The sequence below is a fragment of the Suillus fuscotomentosus genome (genome assembly GCF_016647785.1).
Source record: "Suillus fuscotomentosus strain FC203 chromosome Unknown F5891scaffold_71, whole genome shotgun sequence".
NCBI classification, from domain to species: domain Eukaryota; kingdom Fungi; phylum Basidiomycota; class Agaricomycetes; order Boletales; family Suillaceae; genus Suillus; species Suillus fuscotomentosus.
Window position 1 is genome coordinate 243,315 of NW_024539583.1, and position 23,108 is coordinate 266,422.

General features: G+C 45.7%; 5 protein-coding genes across 5 annotated transcripts; 4 read left to right on the top strand and 1 right to left on the bottom strand.

The window, feature by feature from the left end:
- Positions 1 to 827: 827 nt before the first annotated feature.
- F5891DRAFT_1194625 (uncharacterized protein) lies at positions 828 to 1,910 on the top strand (the record flags this gene model as incomplete). The annotated part of the gene is made up of 6 exons (XM_041367974.1): positions 828 to 982; positions 1,030 to 1,050; positions 1,100 to 1,346; positions 1,398 to 1,568; positions 1,626 to 1,667; positions 1,749 to 1,910. 6 exons carry the CDS (start codon positions 828 to 830, stop codon positions 1,908 to 1,910), a joined length of 798 nt encoding a protein of 265 aa, XP_041220683.1.
- Positions 1,911 to 16,966: 15,056 nt separating this feature from the next.
- On the top strand, positions 16,967 to 17,566 carry F5891DRAFT_1254123 (uncharacterized protein; the record flags this gene model as incomplete). The annotated part of the gene is made up of 3 exons (XM_041369945.1): positions 16,967 to 17,144; positions 17,182 to 17,411; positions 17,444 to 17,566. The coding sequence occupies 3 exons, from the start codon at positions 16,967 to 16,969 to the stop codon at positions 17,564 to 17,566; spliced, it is 531 nt and encodes a 176-aa protein (XP_041220684.1).
- A 2,139-nt stretch (positions 17,567 to 19,705) lies between these two features.
- F5891DRAFT_891797 (uncharacterized protein) lies at positions 19,706 to 19,951 on the top strand (the record flags this gene model as incomplete). The annotated part of the gene is made up of 1 exon (XM_041373303.1): positions 19,706 to 19,951. A coding segment is annotated over one exon (246 nt), but the record flags the coding sequence as incomplete, so codon positions are not given.
- A 105-nt stretch (positions 19,952 to 20,056) lies between these two features.
- F5891DRAFT_926782 (uncharacterized protein) lies at positions 20,057 to 20,242 on the bottom strand (the record flags this gene model as incomplete). Its single annotated transcript, XM_041373888.1, has 1 exon — positions 20,057 to 20,242. A coding segment is annotated over one exon (186 nt), but the record flags the coding sequence as incomplete, so codon positions are not given.
- A 252-nt stretch (positions 20,243 to 20,494) lies between these two features.
- Positions 20,495 to 21,791, top strand: F5891DRAFT_1060081 (P-loop containing nucleoside triphosphate hydrolase protein; the record flags this gene model as incomplete). The annotated part of the gene is made up of 5 exons (XM_041362858.1): positions 20,495 to 20,843; positions 20,891 to 20,949; positions 21,003 to 21,192; positions 21,253 to 21,365; positions 21,399 to 21,791. The coding sequence occupies exons 2-5, from the start codon at positions 20,896 to 20,898 to the stop codon at positions 21,789 to 21,791; spliced, it is 750 nt and encodes a 249-aa protein (XP_041220687.1). The 5' UTR covers positions 20,495 to 20,843; positions 20,891 to 20,895.
- Positions 21,792 to 23,108: the final 1,317 nt, after the last annotated feature.

Below are 23,108 nucleotides of genomic sequence, written 5' to 3' on the forward strand. Positions count from 1 at the left end.
GCGCCTGAACAAGACGAACCTGAGGAATAAATAGAAGCATCCACCATGGAACGCTCAATGGCGGCTTTGATATTTTGGAAATCCGATGTAGAAACTACAATACAAAGAGGAACAAATGATGCTCCTGACTGTATCTGTAAAAGTTGTAAGGTCGCGTGTTGCCTAGTCTGCGTTACTTGAGGAGACAAGTGTGTTCGACCCTAAAGGGGAAGTGAGTACAGCGAAGATCTAGGGGTATGCGCGGAAGCGAAGCGTGAGAAAACGCAGATGCGCGCAAGGCGCGGGAACACGCGCGCGCATAAGCGGAAATAAGAGAGACTAAACTTAAGTGATGATATGATATAAGATAAGAGAAGAGTGATGTGAAGTGTAAACAAATAGATTTCTACTGCGAGTTTTTAGGTAGTAAGTGGGTGGAAAGTAACTAAAGTAAGGTGAAAAGTGCAAAGTAGGAAAAGTCAGATCCCTAATAGTATGTACTGCTGGCGCTTATATAGTGCGCCTAAGCGTGGTCATGCGGAGCCGAAGCGCTACCGAGTAGGTATGCAAAGATATATATGAGTGAGAAACCATAATAAAAATAATGGTGGAATGATATGCTAATAAAAGAAATGGAAATGTACGCACTAGAGGGCTTGGTGGACAGTGGATGGATGCTTCTAGATGGCTGGTGCTATAAGGCGCTCAAGCGCGGGAACGCGCGCGCGCATATACATCGTGAAGCGCGGGAAAGCTGTGCCTCATATAGGAATTGCTGCAGATAGCACACAGAATGATGCTGCAAGTTTGTGCTGTATACTTCCTAGTGTAAAGCGCCATATCACACCATGAGAGGCATGATTCTCTACACCGACGAAATGAAGGAAATGGCCGCTGTAGGCATGCACGCTGATCTCAAGCTACATCTTCAAGTTGACGACCAAAACAGAGGACTTTGCAAGACACGATGGAGCTATGGATGGAACATGTACCGTCATCTATGGTACGTGAGCCTTGGAAAGACTGGAACTATAAATTTATCTTGAACAGGCAGATTAGCATATATTCTCCGTATGATGCTATTTCTCATACCAGACATATCCTGATTGAATATTCGAAGGCCATCACGAATACCTAAATCACCATGGCCAACCCGAAGTGCGCTTGATGTGCATTCGGTGGCCGGGAAGCGTGGACCCCTCAAAAAGTCTCCCTTCCTGACTGGCACTGCAGTTGCTATGTTTTGGATTCCATTCCTAATGCTAGATCGTCTTAAACATGTTTATGTTGATGGTCTCATAAATGGGGTGGACATCAGGAGATTTACTGATGATTTCAGCGCCCAGGCCAAAGCTCAAACTACCGTGGTGAGTGCTACATTGTGGCCTAATTGAGAACACTTACTATTTGTCTGACAGGCAAGTGTCATTATGGCGGTCAACGCCAGCATCCTTGCAGTTCCAGGTCTAGGTACACAACTGGCTATGAAGGCATTGTGTTCCATCTCCTTCATTCTCTGTGTCTACAGCATCATCGGGTGCACAATTGCACAACAATTGGTTCAAAGCTTGAGATACCTTGACTTTTCAGTGCGATCATCTTCTTTTTTTTGTTTGCAGCCTGGTCTGACAATATCGATTGGATAGGCATATTACTTACAAGAGGAGATGGGCACTTTTGTGATCCTTGTGAGTATACTGATGTTCACATTCCTGATGAGGTGAAATAAGGTATTCATCACAATGAGTCATTACTGACAGGCGCACTAGAGTTTGGCATTTGCCATCATTGGAGTTCTAGCAGGGATCTTCACTGTTGAATTTGGCCTTCCCTTGTCCGAAAGGATAGGATGCGGGCTGATCCTTGTTGTTGGGGGAGGGCTCATGATTCCATTGACGATGGCCAGCTTTGGGCCTGGACTGATTCAATGATGGGGTTCAATACCCTTGTGCTCTATATAAACACTACTATGTAGTCCAATATTGGTCCAATATACATGAATGCCTCAGCTTCCATGTGACACTGTTTGAGCTTGTGTGTGAACTTGAAGTTGTTGCCGCATGGAACGTGAGTACACACCGGATATGACTCAACTGTCTGCCAAAAGCTACAGTTCCTTACTGATGTGACCAGTGAATCTCATCAAGATTCAGTTGGACATACACGACACAGAATGATTGATTTACTATCCGCAGTAGTATGGTAGGTATATATCTTCGTCCCACTTCACCTCCCCTTTCATCCCTAGATGTCACGGTTGGTAGCTTCTTAGAGTATCATCATTCGTTTGGCTGATTTAAGTTGAGCAGGACCCTCCAGCTTGCACTGTCCTTGGAATGTTGCTCATGGAGAGATCCAACATTTGAGCCACTGGTAGGCTTGCTATAACTATGTCACCCTGAGTCACTATCTCGTTGTTCATGTATGGGAATCCAATATGTGAGTGGCCTCGTTTCCATTGCAAGCGATCACTGACCAGACTGCAGTTGCCATCAAATATGTATTGTCGATTGTCAAGTGCCTCTGGCATGACAGACTGCTACAGTCCACAGCCCTATTTTTTCCGAGCGATCTCTCATTTGGTTTAGACTAGGCAGTCATGATCACGAATGAGGTGCCAGCAGTGACTCATTTAACCTTCATCTCACTTACAAGTTATGATGCCAGTTACCATGTAGAGAACCTCACACAATCCACTCGTGTATGTTCCTCTTTGCTGGCCCTTAGTTCTAAAGGAGCATTGATGTTGGCAGACTCGCTATGGGACGTGAATACTTCTTGCTCCTATATGGCTTCGACAGCCAGAGGAGAAACATGAAATATTAAACCTCATCAAGCCATCCATGTTTCCTGACCTCAGAAGCCAATCCTTCCATTAACAGCTCACACTAGTCGCGCATCATCATGAATGAGATCATGTGATTATGGCTCCCGATGGCACCACGCTAGAGCATTTCCTATCCTAGGTACAATGCCGTGGATCACCTGTATTTCTAAGCCCTCTTTCAACTGCAGAGCATGTTATTGCTGTAGTACAAGGTACACAGTACACAATGTCACCTATCTGATTGATTTGTTTTGAAGGTAATAAACTATCCACCAACTTGGTAAATTGTGGAAGATGCAGACTCTTGGTAGATGAGTGCTATTGGATGCACAACCTTTGGTGAGTTTTTTTGATGGACTTGCTGCTTACACGACCCAGCTCGCTCATTAGACATTAAATAGACAGGCAGATTACCTGGCACGTAATAACCCACAATACACCCTGCATGTCTTCACAGACCGAAACCCTTACTCTGCTCAACCTTGTTCTTTGTCCACAATGGGGAGCTCTCATAGAACCATGTCACCATACTTATTTTGTAAATAGCTTTCCCACACTTTCTTTATTCATATGTATTCATTCAACGGCTCGATTATATGAAAGTTGTACAGGTTATTAATGACCACACGCTGTAAATATTTTGAGAGTGTTATAACTTTTGTTGAGGTACTTCCTGCATGGGTCATGACAATTGGCAATGACCTTTACTGTATAAATATGAGGAAATTTTGTAAACCATGACTTGTGACTCCTTAGCACTGCAAGTATTCATCATGCAGGTAAGCTCAGACAAAGGATGATCATTATACTGGAGAGATGTCATACCTCCTTCAATGGTTTATTCTGAGGTATCACAGTCGTGAGACATATATATTTTCATCAGAATTACAATTTTCTTACAACTTCCTGTAAACCATGATTTGTAATTCCTTGGCATTGTATTTATTCATCATGCAGGCAAGCTCAGACAAAAGGTGACCACTATATTGGAGAGACGCCATACTTCCTTCAATAGTTTATCTATGAGGTATCACAGTTGTGAGACATATATTTTTTCGTCAAAATTATGCTTTTTTGCAATTTTCTGTCAATTGATACTGTCATGCTAATGTGCATGCATTACTTTGCCTTTCTATATAATTTGTGTATATTTGATTTGATCTTATCAGAAATATCTATAAAAATCATGTCCAGCCTGAATTCCTGATGCTTGCATACTCTGAATCATACTATTGTCAGAATGTCTTCTGGAGATTGGAAAACTCAAACCCTCATAAGACAATCTCTCAGGACCCATTGCACACATTTTACGGTGGTTTACAGTGGCTCAAAAAAGTGTCCCAATGTTTGTAGCTTTTCATGTAATTGCTATATCATGTGTCAAGACGTGGGAATATGACTAAGCTATAGGGAGATGTCGGAAAGGTCTGCATCTCAGCTTTATTTCGGTTCCCTATACCGTGGGAAAATAATGACATTATGTGAAGATATGAGTATTTTAATTTGATGACTCATTGGGACACTTTTTTGACTTTGAGTTTTACTAATGTAATCTCTATAATTCTAGTACTGTGTGTGACCTCCTTCTGCTCCAATCACTTCTGCCACTCTTCTAAACATATTCTCTATCAATTTTGGGTATTCCTCTTTGGTGATTCCATCATACTCTGCTATAACACTGTCTCATAGTTGGAATAGCCCCTATAGTGAATCTTGATATGCTACAAGTAATTTCTTGAGTGATTCTCAGGGGTATTCAATATGGTTGATGTCTTGGGTTTATGTTGAACATGATAGAATAGTAATATCATGGTTTGCAAGCTATTGGTGGCTTATTTAGAGGTATACTTAGGGTCATTGTCTTATCACAAAACAGTATCTTCTTCATTAACTCATAACTTCTGCATGCTTCTTAGCAGACACTCCTGTCAAATGAGTATTTACTACTCTGTATTCATCCTCCCCTTTGCTTCATAGAAGATTCCCACTCCATTTTATCTCATATAGTCCTATACCATCAAGTTTTGTCTTGAAACTTAAGGTGTTTATTTAACTTTTCTTTATCTTAATGATTGTCCTATCTGTTACAATCACTCTACTTCCTTTACTTCTCGCGTATCTGCCATTATGCCCTACATTTTCCTTAGCGACTTAACTTTCCTTTCTTGGTCTTACTTCCGTATTCGACTCTTGTACTATTATCTCACCGTAGCCCTGGTCCGTGCGCATATAGTTTCCTATTTAAGCACGTGTACTTTACTTAGGAACGTCACTTCAATCTTACTAGGTTTCATCCAGAACTTCCTTCGCTTAAGACCACCAATCTTAAGTCGTCAGAACCGATCTCTTAGTTAAAGCACTCCTTTAACTAAGTCTAAGAACCTCTTCTTATTTGAAGGGCTTTACGAATCTCAGCAACACGAACGCTCTGTCGAGCCCTTGCTGTTAGAACTATCCTAGTTCGTAACAAAAGATTGAAGTCGGATTAGACACCTATATCCATACATGTCAAAGAAACTTCGAAACCAGAACAGAAAAATCCTGACTGAGCAAGACAGCTAGTGCAGGCGAAGAAAAGGTTGACAATCTGACTTCACTCACCCCTACCTTCCAAGCCCTGAACCTTGGTACTCCTGTACCACCATTAAACATGTCGACCTCATCCAAGACTACAGAATTCAAGATCAACCATCCTCCTACATTCGATGGCGACAGAGACAAGTCCAAGTCATTCATGCTCTCATGCAATGCTTACATTGATATCAACTCGGAAATCTATAAAACCGACGCTCAGAAAGTGATCTTCATCTCCTCGTTCATGAACGAAGGAAATGCTAGGTCATGGAAAGAAGAATTCCTCGCAGAGGCCCAATACATCGACTCAACCGGACAGAAGAAGGGCTATGGAACCTTGAAAGAATTTAACGAAAGCTTTGACAAAGCCTTCGGACCGATTGACCCATCTGGGACCGCGTTAGCACGACTCCTGGAACTAAGACAAGGCCCAGAAGGCCTGCAGACGTACATTGCAGACTTCCAAAGGTTGCTTACCCAAGCAAAAATCAAAGAAGAACATATGAAGATCTATCATTTCGAGAACGGCCTCAACGGAGGACTTCTAACCAAGATGTTCAACGCAGGAGGGGTACCCAAGAGCCTTGATGACTACATCGCTGCAGTAGTCGATCTGGATAATTGCTACGCAAGATTGTTAGCTCGGAGAAACAGGTTTCCTTCGCGACAAATCCAGAAGAAGAACGGTCGCGGAGATCAAAGATACATCCCTGCCAGAGATAGGGATGCCATGGTTATTGATCGGATCACCGACGAAGCCAAACAAGAATACATGAAGACGGTAAAATGCTTCAACTGTCACCAGATCGGACATCGGGCACGGGAATGTCCACAGAAGAAGAAAGCCCCCTACCCAGCAGTGAGGAAGGTAGAGGAAGAAGAAGCTAGAAGAATTGATGAGGATTTTTAAACCGGAGACCTATATCGACGATAGCATCTCCAGCAAAACCTGTACGCCTAATACGAACAGTTGGTGAAAAGAAAGAACTTCGTGTCCCCATAACCCTCGTATCCCGAACACGTCAGAAAAACGTCGAAACCACCGCAGTAATTGACTCCGGAGCATCAGGAACCTATATCTCCGAGGACTTCGTAAAAAAGCATAACATCGGAACCAAGAAACTCGAAAACCCTTTTTACATTAAAACCGCCGATGGAAGCTACTTCAGTAGCGGACCGGTAGAACGGTATTGCACGCTGATCGTCCAAATCGACCAAAGGATGATGATAGGAAAATTCAACATTACCAAACTAGGAGAAAAGGACCAGATCCTACTAGGGATCCCCTGGCTCCGAGCCATGAACCCCGCTATAGACTGGACCAAACAAACGGTATCCCTTCCGGCAACAGAAAAATCTGCCGAAATCGAGAAATATGTCAAGCAAACCTCTCGACCACAGAAAACCTTCTTCACTAAGAAATTCAATACAAAAGAAGACGCTTGGAGTACGTCACCATCATCTCTAACCGAACTTATGGACGAAGGAGAATATCTCCGACAAATCGAAGAGTCATCCAAGTTTAGTAACAAAGCACAGGAGTTCGCCTCAGAAGAAAAAGAAAAAAGAAAAAAAACTTTTGAAGAATTGGTACCGGAGTATCTCCATGATTTCTCTGACGTATTTGCAAAAAACGGCTTGAATGAACTACCCCTCAAAAGACCTGGTATCGACCATCGTATCGAAACGAAGCCCGGATTTATTCCCAAGACGTCCAAAATTTACCCCCTTTCCTACAACGAACGAAACGCAGTAAAAAGATTTATCGAGGAAAATCTTGCCAAAGGGTTCATCACGAAATCTAAATCCCCTCAAGCAAGCGGATTCTTTTTCGTAGGAAAGAAAAGCGGAGAACTCAGACCATGCCAGGACTATCGCTTCTTGAATGACCAGACTATCAAGAACGCGTATCCCCTGCCACTCCCATCATCTTTGGTTGAACGATTACATGGCGCAAAAATATTCACAAAAATTGATATTCGATCCGGATACAATAACATTCGGATTCATCCGGATGACAGGTGGAAAGCCGCGTTCATCACGGAAGAAGGACTTTTTGAACCCACGGTCATGTTCTTCGGATTATGCAATTCTCCAGCCACTTTCCAAGCGTATATGAACGATACGTTCAGAGCTGAACTCAACGAAGGATGGCTCGTCATTTACATGGACGATATGCTCATCTTCTCTGAAACAACCACCGAACACCAACAACGAACCTGCATTATTCTAGACAAACTTCAAAAAGAAAAGTTATTTGTCAAACCGGAGAAATGCACGTTCGACGCGGAGGAAGTGGAATACCTTGGAATGATTATCAAACCAGGAAGTGTAGAAATGGATAAAGGGAAGACGGCAGGCATCAAGGACTGGCCCATCCCTGAAACAGTTAAAGATGTTCGATCCTTTTTGGGTTTTTGTAACTTCTACCGAACCTTTGTTTCCCACTACTCGGATATTGCTCGACCCCTTATCGACCTAACAAAGAAGAATGTCTCGTTCTCTTGGACGCCCCTGTGCCAGCAAATGTTCGAGAAGCTCAAAGAATGCTTCACTTCGCACCCTGTTCTTCAGAACCCCGACCCCCACCATCAATTCGCCATCGCTACGGATGCTTCTCTTGTCGCGTCAGGAGGGGTATTGCTGCAAACTGACACCAATGGCGTTTATCACCCGTGTGCATACCTATCGCAGTCATTCAGCCCTGCTGAGAGGAATTACCCCATTCATGATCGCGAGCTGTTAGCTATTATCCGCGCCCTCACCCATTGGCGACACTACCTCGAAGGACATCCACAACCGGTCATTGTATTTACTGATCATATGAACCTCCTCTATTTCGCAAAAGCAGAATGCCTATCCAGAAGGCAGGCCAGATGGCAACTACTCCTCATGATATTCTGTTCTACAAAAATAGAGCTTATATTCCTCCCGTGCATCGTCCGCAGTTGCTACGGAAGCATCATGATCACCCTTCTGCTGGGCATCCCGGACATTTTAAAACCGAAGAACTCGTCAAGCGGGAAGCTTGGTGGCCCAGTATGGGCACCTATATCCGCCATTACGTCGATGGCTGCGCTACTTGCCAACAGATGAAGGTGGACACTCACCCTGTGACCCCACCCCTACACCCTATCAGCACTATGGCTACTCGCCCCTTTTCCCAGATCTCCGTCGATCTCATTACTGATCTGCCCGTTTCTTCTGGCTTTGATAGTGTCATGGTCGTGGTAGACCATGGGCTTAGTAAGGGGGTGATCATTACTCCTTGCCATAAAACAATTACCTCGGAAGGAGTGGCGAAGCTATTTTTAAAACACGTTTTCAAAAGGTTTGGTCTCCATGACAAAGTAATCTCCGATCATGGACCACAGTTCCTATCCAGATTCTCGATCGAACTTGCACGACTCCTAGATTATTCTTTAGCCCCCTCCACTGCCTACCACCCACAAACCGACGGACAGACCGAACGATTAAACCAGGAACTCGAAACGTATCTTCGTATGTATTGCCAGAACAATCCTTCTGAATGGGTGGAACATCTCCCTATGGCAGAATTTGTTCACAATCACAGAAGACACTCCGCAAAGGATGCATCCCCTTTCTTTATCATGATGGGATACGAGCCGAAAGCTCTCCCACACTTACTTCCGGAATCAGACGTTCCCGCTGCTAAGGAACGAGTCAGAATTCTTCAAAAGATAAGAGAAGAAGCCGTCTCCTGTCATAACATTGCTATGCAACGCATGGCGGAAAGATCCTTCGGACAGAAGTACGAACCATGGAAAGTCGGAGATAAGGTATGGTTGTCAGCTGCCAATTTAAGACTAAAACTCCCATCCCGGAAACTGGCACCCAAAAGATACGGCCCGTTCACTATCACGGCCGTGCTATCCCCTATTACGTTTACGCTCCAATTACCGCCGCAATGGAGGATCCACCCCACGTTCCACGCTTCGCAGCTATCCTCCTATCATGAAAATGACGTACACGGTCCGAACTTTCTAGAACCACCACCTGATGTTCTCGAAGAAGAAGAAGAATATGAAATAGAAGCAATCCTCGCACATAAAGGAAATGGAAATCGCCGTCGATATCTCGTATCATGGAAAGGGTATTCTTCGGCTAGCAACGAGTGGATCCCCGAAAAGAATCTGGAAAATGCCGAAGAGACCCTTAGAGCCTATAAAGTCAGAAGCGCAATTTGAAATCACCCAATACCTCGACGACATCGTTTTCACCCAGATACAAGACCTGCAACTGATATGCCATTCCCCACATCTACCTACACACTCCCCTACCACTCTACCTTCGAAACTGCCGCCCTCGACTCCAACGACGAACGATACGAAACCTTCATCACCCAAGCTGAAGACCTTACCCTCATCGAGGCAGCACTCCTCTGCCCCCAGCATGCTATTGAGCTCACTAGAGTTCTCTTCGGAAGAAACGCCCACTCCATTAACATCCTTATCAACATCATCTGAGCCACTGAAATCATCGAGCGAGTCTGCCGCCTCGTCGAAGACAACACAGTTCGCCACAGCCTCATGCATATGCAGAGGCGCATACGCAACTTTGCTTTGCGTCTTATTCCTGAGGAAGTTAAAGATGATATTAGAACAGTCATCCACATCGTCGCAGAGCAAACCGCAGGAGTTGCTCGCCCGCCTTCTCCTACGAACCCTGCAACCACAGATGGAGTCCCTCCTCCCTCTTATCAAGACGCCGTACCTACTCTTCCCGCTAACATTCCTAATGAGCTATTGGCTGCGGTCAATAATCTCGCGCAGACAACGGAAGCCATAATGACGTCCCTAAGAGAAGAAAATCCCCAAGCAATTCCCGTCCCCGCTCCCGCCGTAGAAACCATCGAACACCCTCCCCATCTTTATACTGCATTCTCCACCACCCGCGAAGAAATCGCTGCTGACCCAAACCACCAGTGCCTTTCGCACTACGAGGTGCAAGATCTAGCCGACGCACTGGCTACACTCCATATTCATCCCCCGCTCGTCATCCCGGACTCATTATCTTCGCATACCTTTACAGATGGGATCGTACCGATACAAGCGTTGGGAAGAACCCAACCTGCCACTCCCGCTGAGCTAATCGCGGAGGCAGAGCGACAAGATGTCGCCGTCCACCATCCTATACGACGAACCGCCCCATCCAGAAAGAGAGTACGAGGCCAGCGTTCCCGTACTGATAAAGGGAAGAAACGCGCTACCAGCGCAGATGAAGCACTTAGCCCGAAACCGGGTCCATCACCCTTACGAGTGACCTCCTCTAACCCCGATGAGAATCGTGTTTGCAGATACTGCAAAACGCTCGGGCATAGGCAAGTTCATTGTCCCGAATACTACTGCCGCGTCTGTCGAGAATTATCTCCAGGCCATCTTTCGCTCTACTGCCCGCACTACACTGGGGAATCCCCCACCTCTTTAACCTGGAAGGACGACGGATTCTACCGAGTACTCGCACTCTGGGAGAATGATTTGGATGACACATATGCCGCCCAATGCAGGGAAGAAGAAGCGCTCTACGAGTTAGAACGCATGAAAGCCGGACCAGACGAAGGTCCGGATGCCCTAGATTACTCGGATGATCCCATTTACTACGCTAACCAGGATGATTGAATCTGGTGGCTTCAACCCTAGTGAGGGGGTAATGTTACAATCACTCTACTTCCTTTACTTCTCGCGTATCTGCCATTATGCCCTACATTTTCCTTAGCGACTTAACTTTCCTTTCTTGGTCTTACTTCCGTATTCGACTCTTGTACTATTATCTCACCGTAGCCCTGGTCCGTGCGCATATAGTTTCCTATTTAAGCACGTGTACTTTACTTAGGAACGTCACTTCAATCTTACTAGGTTTCATCCAGAACTTCCTTCGCTTAAGACCACCAATCTTAAGTCGTCAGAACCGATCTCTTAGTTAAAGCACTCCTTTAACTAAGTCTAAGAACCTCTTCTTATTTGAAGGGCTTTACGAATCTCAGCAACACGAACGCTCTGTCGAGCCCTTGCTGTTAGAACTATCCTAGTTCGTAACACTATCTATTTTAATATAAATTCCTTGCCATATGATTTCATCCTATTGATTTTAACCTTATCTAACTAGATAAACCTCTTTCAGCTATTAGCAGTCCGATATTTGTACTTGAAAGTAGCATCTTGTCTTTTATTTTTATAGGTTGGAGACAGAGGAATCTGTTTTTCTTGATTATAGCTTTAAGATGGGCTGTCTTGAGAGTCTGTCTGATTATTTGAGTAGAGATAGTCATAGGAATTATGGAAATCATCAATTTAATCACTTTATTAGCATCAGCAGTCTTTCCAATTAGAATATAGTGATTAAGAGATCTTAAGTCTTATAGAGCAACCTTCTAGATTGGCTACCAAATAACTTAAAGACCATAATATTACTATTCTATCATGTTCAACATAGACCCAAGACATCAACCATATTGAATACCCCTGAGAATCACTCAAGAAATTACTTGTAGCATATCAAGATTCACTATAGGGGCTATTCCAACTATGAGACAGTGTTATAGCAGAGTATGATGGAATCACCAAAGAGGAATACCCAAAATTGATAGAGAATATGTTTAGAAGAGTGGCAGAAGTGATTGGAGCAGAAGGAGGTCACACACAGTACTAGAATTATAGAGATTACATTAGTAAAACTCAAAGTCAAAAAAGTGTCCCAATGAGTCATCAAATTAAAATACTCATATCTTCACATAATGTCATTATTTTCCCACGGTATAGGGAACCGAAATAAAGCTGAGATGCAGACCTTTCCGACATCTCCCTATAGCTTAGTCATATTCCCACGTCTTGACACATGATATAGCAATTACATGAAAAGCTACAAACATTGGGACACTTTTTTGAGCCACTGTATATGGTCATTATATTCACAAAGAGGCTAAGAATCTCACAGAACTTCTCAAATGTGGTGCCCTCAAGCAAATTGACAAGCAAGGAGTTCCTAATGTCTATCACTATTCTTTAACTTTGTTCATATTTTGTATGAAGATTTAATGCCTTTCCATGATAGTGGGGTTTATCATATTATGTAATATGTACAGCAGGATCAACTCACTTCATGCTTATATATGTTGTATGTACAGACAAGTATGATAATCTATGAGTTATTCAACAGCATCATTCAGTAACTGATTACTGTTTCCACTGTGGAGTTGATTGTTAAGACCATGCACCAAGGGTAGGACTGATTCTGAGGGGCTTGGCTTCAGCTCGTGCGCTGCACCCCTTACCCGAGTATGTGCCCTTAATTTCAGATTGGTGTCTGAAGAAAGTCCGAAGATGTCTGAAGGTGAAGGAAACTTCGGAAGGACTTTCTGGACAGGTGCAAGTAACTTCCAGATGAGCATGGGAAAGTTCCAGAGGAACTTTCAGAAATTACGATGATGTTTTGTCTTGATACAGATATGTGTAATGGCTACTCAGGACTTGTCCTGAGTAGAAGCAAACAGAGGAAAGGCTGCAAGGACAAAATCCGAAGGACCGTGGGAAAGATCCAGATAGACTTCTGGAAAATTCGGAGGATCAGATGAGCGGAGGATCAGAGAATCAGAGGATTGGAACTCTGGCCTAGGGAATTACTCCCTAGGTCTGAGACGGATAATGACTAAGTTGAAGGACTAGAACTTGATATGAGGATGTAGTGTGAAGGCTAGTGTGAGGACTAACATGATATTTAGACTGAGGAACTATGGTACATATACAAGAGTTTATATACTAAGTAACTACTGGAAAGATCAATAAACAAAGGTCTAAGGCTATGTACAAGGCATAAGCAAAACTATCACATGCGAGTCAGAAATAAAGCATAGGTTAATGGATCAGTAAGCATACTGGTGGTAAGTATAACTGAGGTACTGGAAACAAGGAATACCGGATAGGCTATGTATCAAGAAGCTTATCGTATATCAGCTCAGAAATGTATCTATACATCTGATAGGATTGGATTGGACCGGATTGGATGTGGTCTGGATGAGATGTGTGGATATGCAAAATATAACATTAGGGGGATGGGACAAGGGTGAATGATGCAGGCTAGCTGCAAAGGTAAAGGGATCTAGATGTGGATATGCAGATGTGGATGTACAGAGGTGTAGGGATCCAGATGAGTAGAAGACTGCAGGCTAGCTGCAAAGGTAAAGGGATCTAGATGTGGATATGCAGATGTGGATGTACAGAGGTGTAGGGATCCGGATGAGCAGAGGACTGCAGACATAGGAAATCTGAAGGTCCGGATGAGGCGTGGGAATATTATCGGACGTAGGTCCGGAAATATGGGATATGACATTGTTGTAGCATGCCTTGGGGAGCCATTAACACGGGCGTAGCCTTGCAAATAAGCTAAGCTTCAGTTCAAAGACTTAGATGTAAAAAAACACACTACTCATATGGGATTCAATCTGCACATTTCCTTTGGCAGTCATGGTAGCATTACTTTGGCCATACAGCACTGGTCAGGGGAATATATGACAGGATCACTGAGCTAGCCAAAGTCTAACATGAATGTGGCTGGTGCAGGTAATGAGGCATGAAGATCTTGAAGCATTAAATGAAGGTGATCATAGTTGGAATCTTCTGTGAATGTGAGAGAGCACCTGTAAATTAGAATAGTTGCAAACTCGACTCTCCTATATTCATGACATGGAGAAAGCTGAATTTTTGATCATTTGCAAGGAAGAGTTGATGGAGTGATGGCCTGAGAAATTCAAGGACCATAGGATGATACACTGACTCTCTTCCAAACCAGAGGGTGTGGGAAATGCTAATTCTGCCTTCAAGTTGCTTCAAAATGCAGTATTTACACTCTACAGAAGATGGGTGGTCGACAATAGTTTCAAGTTTGAGCATTATTGATGATGTTCCATGTAGAATATACAATGGCCAAGTGGTATATTATAAGTAGATCTCAATCAGCACATGAACAATAAATAACTACAGTGGCTCAAAAAAGTGTTCAATGTTTGTAACTTTTCAAGTAATTGCTTTATTATGAGCCAGGGTGTGGGAATATGACTGAACTGTAGAGGGGTGTCATAAAGCTGTACTTGTTAGCCTCATTGAAGTTCCCTATAGCATGGGAAGCTGATGTCATCATGTGCATATATGGCTATTTTAATTTGGTGACTCATTGAGATACTTTTTTGACTTTCAGTTTGATCGACACAATCTCTATAATTATGATACTTCATGTGACCTCCTGTTGCTCTAATCACTTCTGCCACTCTTCTAGACATGCTATCTATCAATTTGGAGTATTTATTCTTAGCACTCCTTTCTCACTCTGCTGCAACTCTGTCCTACAGCTGAAATAGCCCCTATAATAAATTTTGATAGACTGCAAGCAATTTCTTGAATATTTTTCAGAGATATTCAAAAGGGCTGATGTACAGGGACGATAGAACATTGGACCAGCATAGATCTAGAGCAGTCTAGACCAGCTGTACTACCTTAAGCCTAGAACAGCCTCCTGATCCCCATCTTAGGATCATAGACCCAGAAGCGCCTCATGCTACCTTATGGCGCTTCTTCCCCTTTAAACTGACAGGACGCATGCCACCTCATGCATCATTGACTCATAGGATAAAACAGCCTTATGTACTTATCTTGACACAGATAGATTCGTGGATACAGGCTCCTACCTAACCTTATAGAATATGCCTATATAGCTCAGACACATATCATCGTATTTCTTACTTTGATAATTTTCTAGAACTAGTACAATTCCAGTACTTTGTCATCCATCAGAACTCCTTTTAGAGTAACCTCTAGTCCCTCTGTCTTGACCGCCAGCCGACGCTACCTTAGCAATACATCCATGAGCTCTACAGCTTTATAAGCTGCTGCACTTACCAAGCTTGTTGGAGGATACCTTAGGATTCCCCTGAGCTTAGAACTCATCCTTCCACCTATGCAAGACCACATTCGAGATCAGCTATTCAACCGCGGAAGGCTCAACCTATCCAAGTCGTAACAGTTTGAGGTGGCTTGAAGCTAGCTCAATTCGTTGTTCCCATATTGTTGGCTTGTGCTGGTTTGTGCTGGTCCAGGTGGCTTGCGGACTGGACCAAGTTGCACGTAGGTGACTTGGTTCATGGAGACCACCAAACTGCTGGAAAACCAGTGAGAGCTGAGCCTGTCCAGCCATAGCTAAACCATGACATGACTATCAGCAATGGATACAAAAGACAGACCAGTATCTGAACGTACTCCTAGACGCAGAGGTTCCTGCCAACAGAATATGCTCATGTGTGAGAGCGATGGGGGCTGCAAATGTAGTACTTTGCTTTATGAAGTGTGGGGACATGGTATACTGGTGGTATACAAGAATGCAGCGCTTGGTGTAGGAAAGTAGTGTACGCTTGGAGAGGCGTTCAGCACAAGTTGTGGATATGGCTGCTATGAGGCTACAGATATGTCGGTCTCTACACTGCATTATGACAAACCACGCCGAGTAGGCAATACTGGTGGTACGACTATAAGCTTCTGAACTCGGTGTTTTGCGCCACAAGCATGACATGTTTTCCCACTTTGAGGGGCCTTTACCCTTGTAAGCATGCGACTCATTCCTACCATTTGCAAGCCATAAGAGATTTATTAGAGATCGCATCACGATACATGCCGTTGCGAGCTAGGAAAGTAAAATCCATTATGGTCGAGTGGTAAAGATGGGTCATCATATTGAGATCTTGAGTTCGATTCCTGCCATTGCCAATTTATATTTTTTGAATTTTGCTGAGCATTATGACTGTATGCGGCTGGGAATGCGACGAGAAGATGACACAAGACCATGGATGGACAGAGCAAGACGAGGAGCACGACAAAGATATGAGGCCAAAATTTCCCGCGGTCTGATGAAAACGCGTCCATGATTTTCGAGTATTTTGCTCATATGTCGCCGGGATCTTGATGCGATGATGTCGTGAGACCATGGATGGAATGACATTGACAAGGAGCATGGCTTTGGACTGGGACAAAAAGTGATTAATAAGCGATGACAAAGGCACGACCCTCACTGAGACGGACGAAACGACCACCCTGAAAGCGACCCCCCCCCCAGTTTGAGAGGGGCAAAGCCACCCCCCCGACGCGCCTGAAGCGGCGGGGACGTTTGCGGGCCCCCGTCCGGGGAGTCCCCTCCCCATAGTGCGCGCCGCTGCTCAAAAGGATCCGCTACGCCTCGCAGTCCTGATCCGTTATCCCGCCGGGCGTTGCGGAGGACTTTGACACCCGTTCGCCTTGACCGGACCATCGTGTTCACCACTCATTTCTTGGACGAAGCTGATCTGTTGGCCGATAACATAGCCATTTTGGCTGCGCCCGGCTAGCTGGTAGCCGAGGGCAATCCCGTTGCTCTCAAGTCAAACCTTGGGCAGGGATACAGCGTCCAAGTCGTGTTCAACTCCTTGATTTGGCTGAGAAGGACCTTCCAAAAGTATTCTCCGAAACTTTGGATCGTATTCGCGAAGTTGGTCCCCAGCGTTATATGTCACTCTCCTCACCGAGCCAGGCATCATACCACCTCAAGCCAATGGATCCTGCTGTTGTGGAGAAGGTCCTCCAGCTGCTGGATCAGAAGTGCGATGCTCTTTGCGCCGCGCCCTGTGATGTGCTTGGGACATCCGTTGAAGATATCTTCCTGAATCTCACGGCCCACCAAACTGGTAGCGTCTCCCTAGATAGCGCTGAGAGGTCCATTTCAAGTTCAGGTGAGCCTTCACTTGACGTTCGGTGGGATATCAATAGACATGCTCACGGGTGATTCGTTGTTTGCGCGGCAGGCGGCCCTGCCCAGCTTAGCTGGTCCGACTATGATGAACCTGGCAACAAATATACTTTATAATCGGGCATCAAACACTTCTGGGGACATTGAACACCCGCCGAACCTCATTTACGCGAGCTATGCTGCTTTCCTTCATCTTGCTTCGGGGACTCTGGTTGATCTCAAGTGGGCGGCATTCTTTGGGGCTGCTATGGTACGCGCTGAGCAAAAATTCCACATCTATAGGATCGCGCGCTAATATCTTGTTTAGTTTGGCTTTCCCGTTCCATCATGCGATTTGGAGGTCCCATCCTCTACCTCTTGGTTTATGGCTTTGTGCTGTTCGGTATTCTCTTATGGGTTGATTAGCTAATCATCTAACTCGAATTGGTGAGAAGGTGCGACTCTTCTACGCTAAGTGATACAGACACTGAATATTATTATGCATAAAGGAAGGCGCAGTCGCAGCGCAAAAACTTGACCTTGAGACAACACCTCACTGAATCTGTATTCAATCAACACCCTCCCTCGTACGTCAAACGTAGCGTTAGAAACTGGATAGCGGGCTGAATCTCGTGGTTAACATTTCGCAGCACCATCGCAGTGGCTCATTCTGTACTGGCGGCGGAGCTGTGCTGCAGGAATTGATGACCAAAAGCTATATCCGTGGCAATATCTCCATGTATACCCCTGATATCGAAGCGACCTTGTCCAAGGGGCTGAAATACCATTGGGCTCTTGCTTGACCTAGAGCGGGTTGTCGTTGTCTTGCAGGCGCGAAGATCGTTGGTAAGTCAACAATTCTATTTCATCCAAGTTCATGACAATAGAAGCGTGCAACGGATTCCTAAGCGCAATACAGTTTCAGGATGATATATAGAGCAGTTGCTTGTTGCTGGCCGCCGAACGTTTGAAGCAGATCTCGACGAGGATCCTTGATATACCTATCAGTCAGTGGTGCTCTTATAATAACTGCCATGAGTCTCACTTGCAGTCCCGCTCATACACAGATATGCTCCGCCAATCCACGACAGGAAGGAAACGCTGCCAACTGTGACGGCTGACACTATCTGCTGGACTTTTACACGCATGGTGCATCCGCGGGACTGACATAGTACTAGGCACTATATGTTGAAGTCCTAACGCCTAACTTTGGAGGAGGCTGATGTGTTGGGGAATAAGTCGAGAGGTTTGGGTCCGGGAGATGAAGGGATTAGCGCGGGAGCAAGCTGTGAGTCTATAGATTACAATGACAAAAGGTCGAGGTCAGGAAGTGCGAGCAAACTAAAGTTATGGGCGGACCTTCTCCTCCTCCCCCTCTAAACCACCCAGACCGAAGTTTAAGGCACAAGTCGCGCAGTTTTGACCCGGGAAGCAAAAAAAGTGGTGCGGGAGCGAGCTGTGGGTCTGTAGAGTACGATTACAAAAGGTCGAGGTCAGGAAGTGCGAGCCAAAAAAAGTTATGGGCGGACCTTCTCCTCCTCCCCCTCTAAACCACCCAGACCGAAGTTTAAGGCATAAGTCGCGCAGTTTTGACCCGGGAAGCAAAAAAAAGTGGTGCGGGAGCGAGCTGTGGGTCTGTAGAGTACGATGACAAAAGGTTGAGGTCAGGAAGTGCGAGCAAAAAAAGATGTGGGTGGATTACCTCCCCCTCCCCCTCTAAGCCACCCAGATTAAAGTCCCCGGGTATAGGCTTATGCAAGCAACACCGCCACCACGGCACGCGACACCCAAACTGAGGAGGACGCGACCCCAGGCAGTTGCAGGAACCAGCTCGGCAACGGAGAAAAAAGGACCGTGGGAGGAGACGCGTGATCGACGTCGTAGACGGAAGAAAGAATGGGCTGTTTCTGAGCCGCTGAAGAGCTCGAGCCACCGCTGGGCGAGGTGAAGGGATGGGTTAGTGACCAGGTGAGCCAAAGTCCAACGCATCCAGGAAGATGCCGAACTGACTGCAAATTTCCCACATCAGACCGTCAATCTACCGTCTGGACGGAGCTGAGGTTTTGGTGAGTACCTGTCTTTTCCTCCGTGAAAAAAACGACCGTCGGGCTGATGGACTGTAAATTGACAGTCCTCAGCTTTGCAGTCATGGCGGCTGCAGCATAGCCACTCGATTGATAATACAGGTACGCATGGGTGCGCCCCTGTAAGCGTCACCCCATCTAACTAGGTTGACTACCACAGCGTCCTTCTCTTTATTTCTCCTGGTCTCACGAGGCGACCTGTCTTTACAAAACTTAAGCCGGCTACTGCATTTTTCCTCTCTCTGCATCTTACTTGTCGCATCTTTGGTTCTCCATGTCACTCAGCTGAATTCTCAACGACGAACCACCCCCGGCGAGAAAATCTGTATCCTCACGTGGTGGTGGCATCAATCCTTCGTTAGCAGACGTCTCGCTTCTCTCCCGAGCCACAGTCCTGTCTCCTCATTCCCAAACTCTTCGTCGGAGTATAAACTCCTTCGGAGAGCAGCCACCACTTCCTCGTGGATATTCTTACTAGACGCCCTCTGATCAGGGTGCCAAAAGTTGGGATCCATATTCAGGTGACTATGTTCAAGGAGAGATCTTTCCTCTTGGCCCAGGAGGTAATCATTATTCTCAGCGTGAACGGGATGGACAGCACCAGCCTCCACCTCCAGAACCACGCGCATCTTCCACGGGCGCTTACTACAAGGAGGGCGAAAACGAACCCACATCACGAAAAAGGAGAAAGGCTGTGGTTCCAGACGACGACTCTGATTACAATCCTCCGATTGTAAAGCGAGAGGTTGACACCTCCACGTTCTTTCAAAGTGTTGATGAGGCCATATGCATTTGAAATTGCGGAGAGGTACTCTCCGGTTTATAGACGAGGTTCTTCGAGGCCGACCGTATCAAACACCTTGTATCGAGACCCATCTTCGAAGGTTATTTGGTACTCCGTCCAATGCAGAGTACAGCGGTGAGAGTCGGGCGATATGTGTGCAATCGCTTGGCCAGCTAACAGGTTAATGACAGAGCTTTTGCCCGCTCCTGTTTCTCCAAAGATAACGACGTTTCGAGTCGACACTGGCGCCATCTTATGTTCGACTCGCAGTCAGCAATATTCGACCCTTCAAGTTGGATATAGCGCTACTCGTACCTGTACACTGGTTATTCTGCGCTGCGTGGTACAATGGCAATTGCCCCAAAATGATACTGTTTGTAACAGGTATATATGATGCGAAAGGTGTTGTAACCACGCGCCTTCGGTACGTTTTCATAATAGTTTTACATCACCCTTTTGTCTCAAATTTGAAACACTCACAGGGGAGACACCCGGCTTCTGTTAGCCAGCTTCCTTGATCGATCTTTCGGCTACTCGGAGTCGACGGCGACACTCGATATTTGCAATAGAACTACAGCGAATGCCAGGGTCTAGACAGGCATGCATAAGGCATGCCTACCATACGATTCCGAAGGGGGAATCTGACTATTTCGATGCTCGCCACGTTTTGATATCGAAGTCTTCATGTATTCTTACATCGGATACTCCCGCAGTGCAGCCCTCATAGCCATGGTACAGGGTGCAACACGTTGGTTCTGGCCGAAAGCGCTCGCCACGGAGCCAATTACTTAAACGCCCAGTAGCCGTTATCCATCTCTTTACGATCGCACGCAAAGTAAGCTTGTGCCAATCTCTTTTTGCAAAGCTAATTGGGTCTCTCAGAGAAGATGTCTGATAGCCACGACTCCACAGACACGATAGGGAATAAATATTCACAGCAGGTTCGTAATCTGCTCCATCGGTCAATCCAGTATGCAACTGATGTCTCTTGTAGGGACATCAAGGTCGGCCGCGTAACGTGGTACTCTATGGGGAGAGTGGGGTAGGCAAAAGCTCGCTCATAAACCTTATCATGGGTCGTGATGCAGCGAAAACATCTCCTGATGCCCTCGCATGTACTACTACACATGCTCCATATGATGCGACGATCAGCGGGCAACACTTCAGGCTGTGGGATACAGCAGGTATGTATTCTTTCATGCTCAAGGTTTTGGCCCAGAGCGGCTCAATGATCGTGTCTTCAGGGTTTAATGAGGGCTCAGAAGGCACAGTGCCTGCGGTGATGGCTGAAAGAAACTTGACTGCGTTCCTCCGAGGTCTTAACCAGGAAGATGGTGTCCATCTTCTTATATACTGTGTGCGCGGAACGCGAGCAACAAAGGCTCTGTAGACTCACTACAAGATATTCTCGGCAGTTATCCGTGATAGCAAAGTGCCCACGATTATTGTGGTGACGTGCCTGGAAGACTTCCGTCCTGTGATGGCAGAGTGGTGGAACGAGAACAAGGACGAGCTTGCAACGTATGGAATGCAATTCTCTGGATATGCTTGCGTCACCACTTTGAAGGATGAACCCACAGAGTCCCCGGATATTCACCAACGTCATGCACAGTCCTACAATGATGTCTGCAGAAGCATTCTAGACCATTGTTCGCAAACTCCTCACAAAACGTGGGGCACTGAAGATCAGCGAAGCTTCCTCGCGATTTTGCTGCAGAAGTTAGCTCGTTTTGTTGGAGGAGCTCACCGTGACCAGGATGCCTTAAAAGCATCTTTGTCGTAGCTAATTCTTGTACAAACGATTTCTGTGATCAAACTTCTATCACTTACCCAATTCTCTCGTACTTAGCATCACGAAATGCCTGCATGACTCTCGGATGGTACCCGACTAGCAGGATTCAAGTAATCACCGCTGTTACTGTTGTAGACTGGTGGTCGCGGTGAAATCTGGAAGAGCATCATGTAGGTCATATTTATGTAAGGGAGATGATTTCGGGCCATTCTGCCGAATCAATAAACTATTGTAAAAGTCTGGAGCGATCCAAAGACGAGCCTAGATCGCGCATTCGAAGCAGGCCTCCATATCGAATTTCAGCCGGCGCTCGACATCGATTCTTGCTGCCTCACCTCAAGCTACAGCATAATCATAATTACGATTCATGCTAATGCTACTGAAACCAGGATCGACTGAAACCTGTCCTACCGCGTGTCACAAGCCCAATTACCGTCTTTGATAGATCTAGCGGTTTCTTGCTAGCCTGAGCATGTTGAAGATGGTACTTGGTATCCGCTGTAGTACTAGGCTCTCGCACTGAACCGTCATGACAGCCCCCAGTGAAGGAAATTGAGAGGCACCCTCGGGTTTTATTATCAGTATTCATTGAAAGTATTATCTCTAACTTCACTAATGTCAGTCGCGGAGAGCCTTTTACTATTGCCCTGGCCGTCTGATCTCTTGTGAAGTTTCAGGCCTCGAGCCCCACTCCATTCCCAAACGACATGCCGCATTGGACCGAACTTGTTGCAGAGAAGAAGCAGAGGCAGCTCAAGTCCATTCTACAAGAATGGCTTGTGTCCCCTCCTCTAGACTCTACTCGAAGACCATTGCACCACCAAGAACTGCATTCCAGAAAGCGGGGCCGACTTCCCCGGCGGTGTTGTCAACACGTGTCGTGGATCCACAAGGGAAAAAGAGGTGCACGATGAGAGATGGATCCGAGTGCGTGGGTGATAGGTATGGTGCGAATATTGATTATGAGACGAGTTAGACACAGGTGCGGGGGAAAGAGAGTTAAATTGAGTGTGCGCGTGCCACGCGTCTTCTATCCTTCAGGACCGATGCGGAGCAGGACGACGGAGACCAAAGAAAAATCCGCAGCAGCTCACTCCTGCATACACAAAGTCTTCCGCTCCATCAGTCGAGACTGGTGCTTCTGTTTGGATTGGTGCTTGAGATGGTCGTGCCCCAGTTGGTTGACCTAATTGTGTTGAACTGTCGGCCTGGTTACTATTCGTACGTTGCATAGCTGCGGCCGCTTCCGCATCAGATTCGGGAACAATACCAATTCTCTGCAGTGGTTTAATGGGAGGAAAGAGGAGG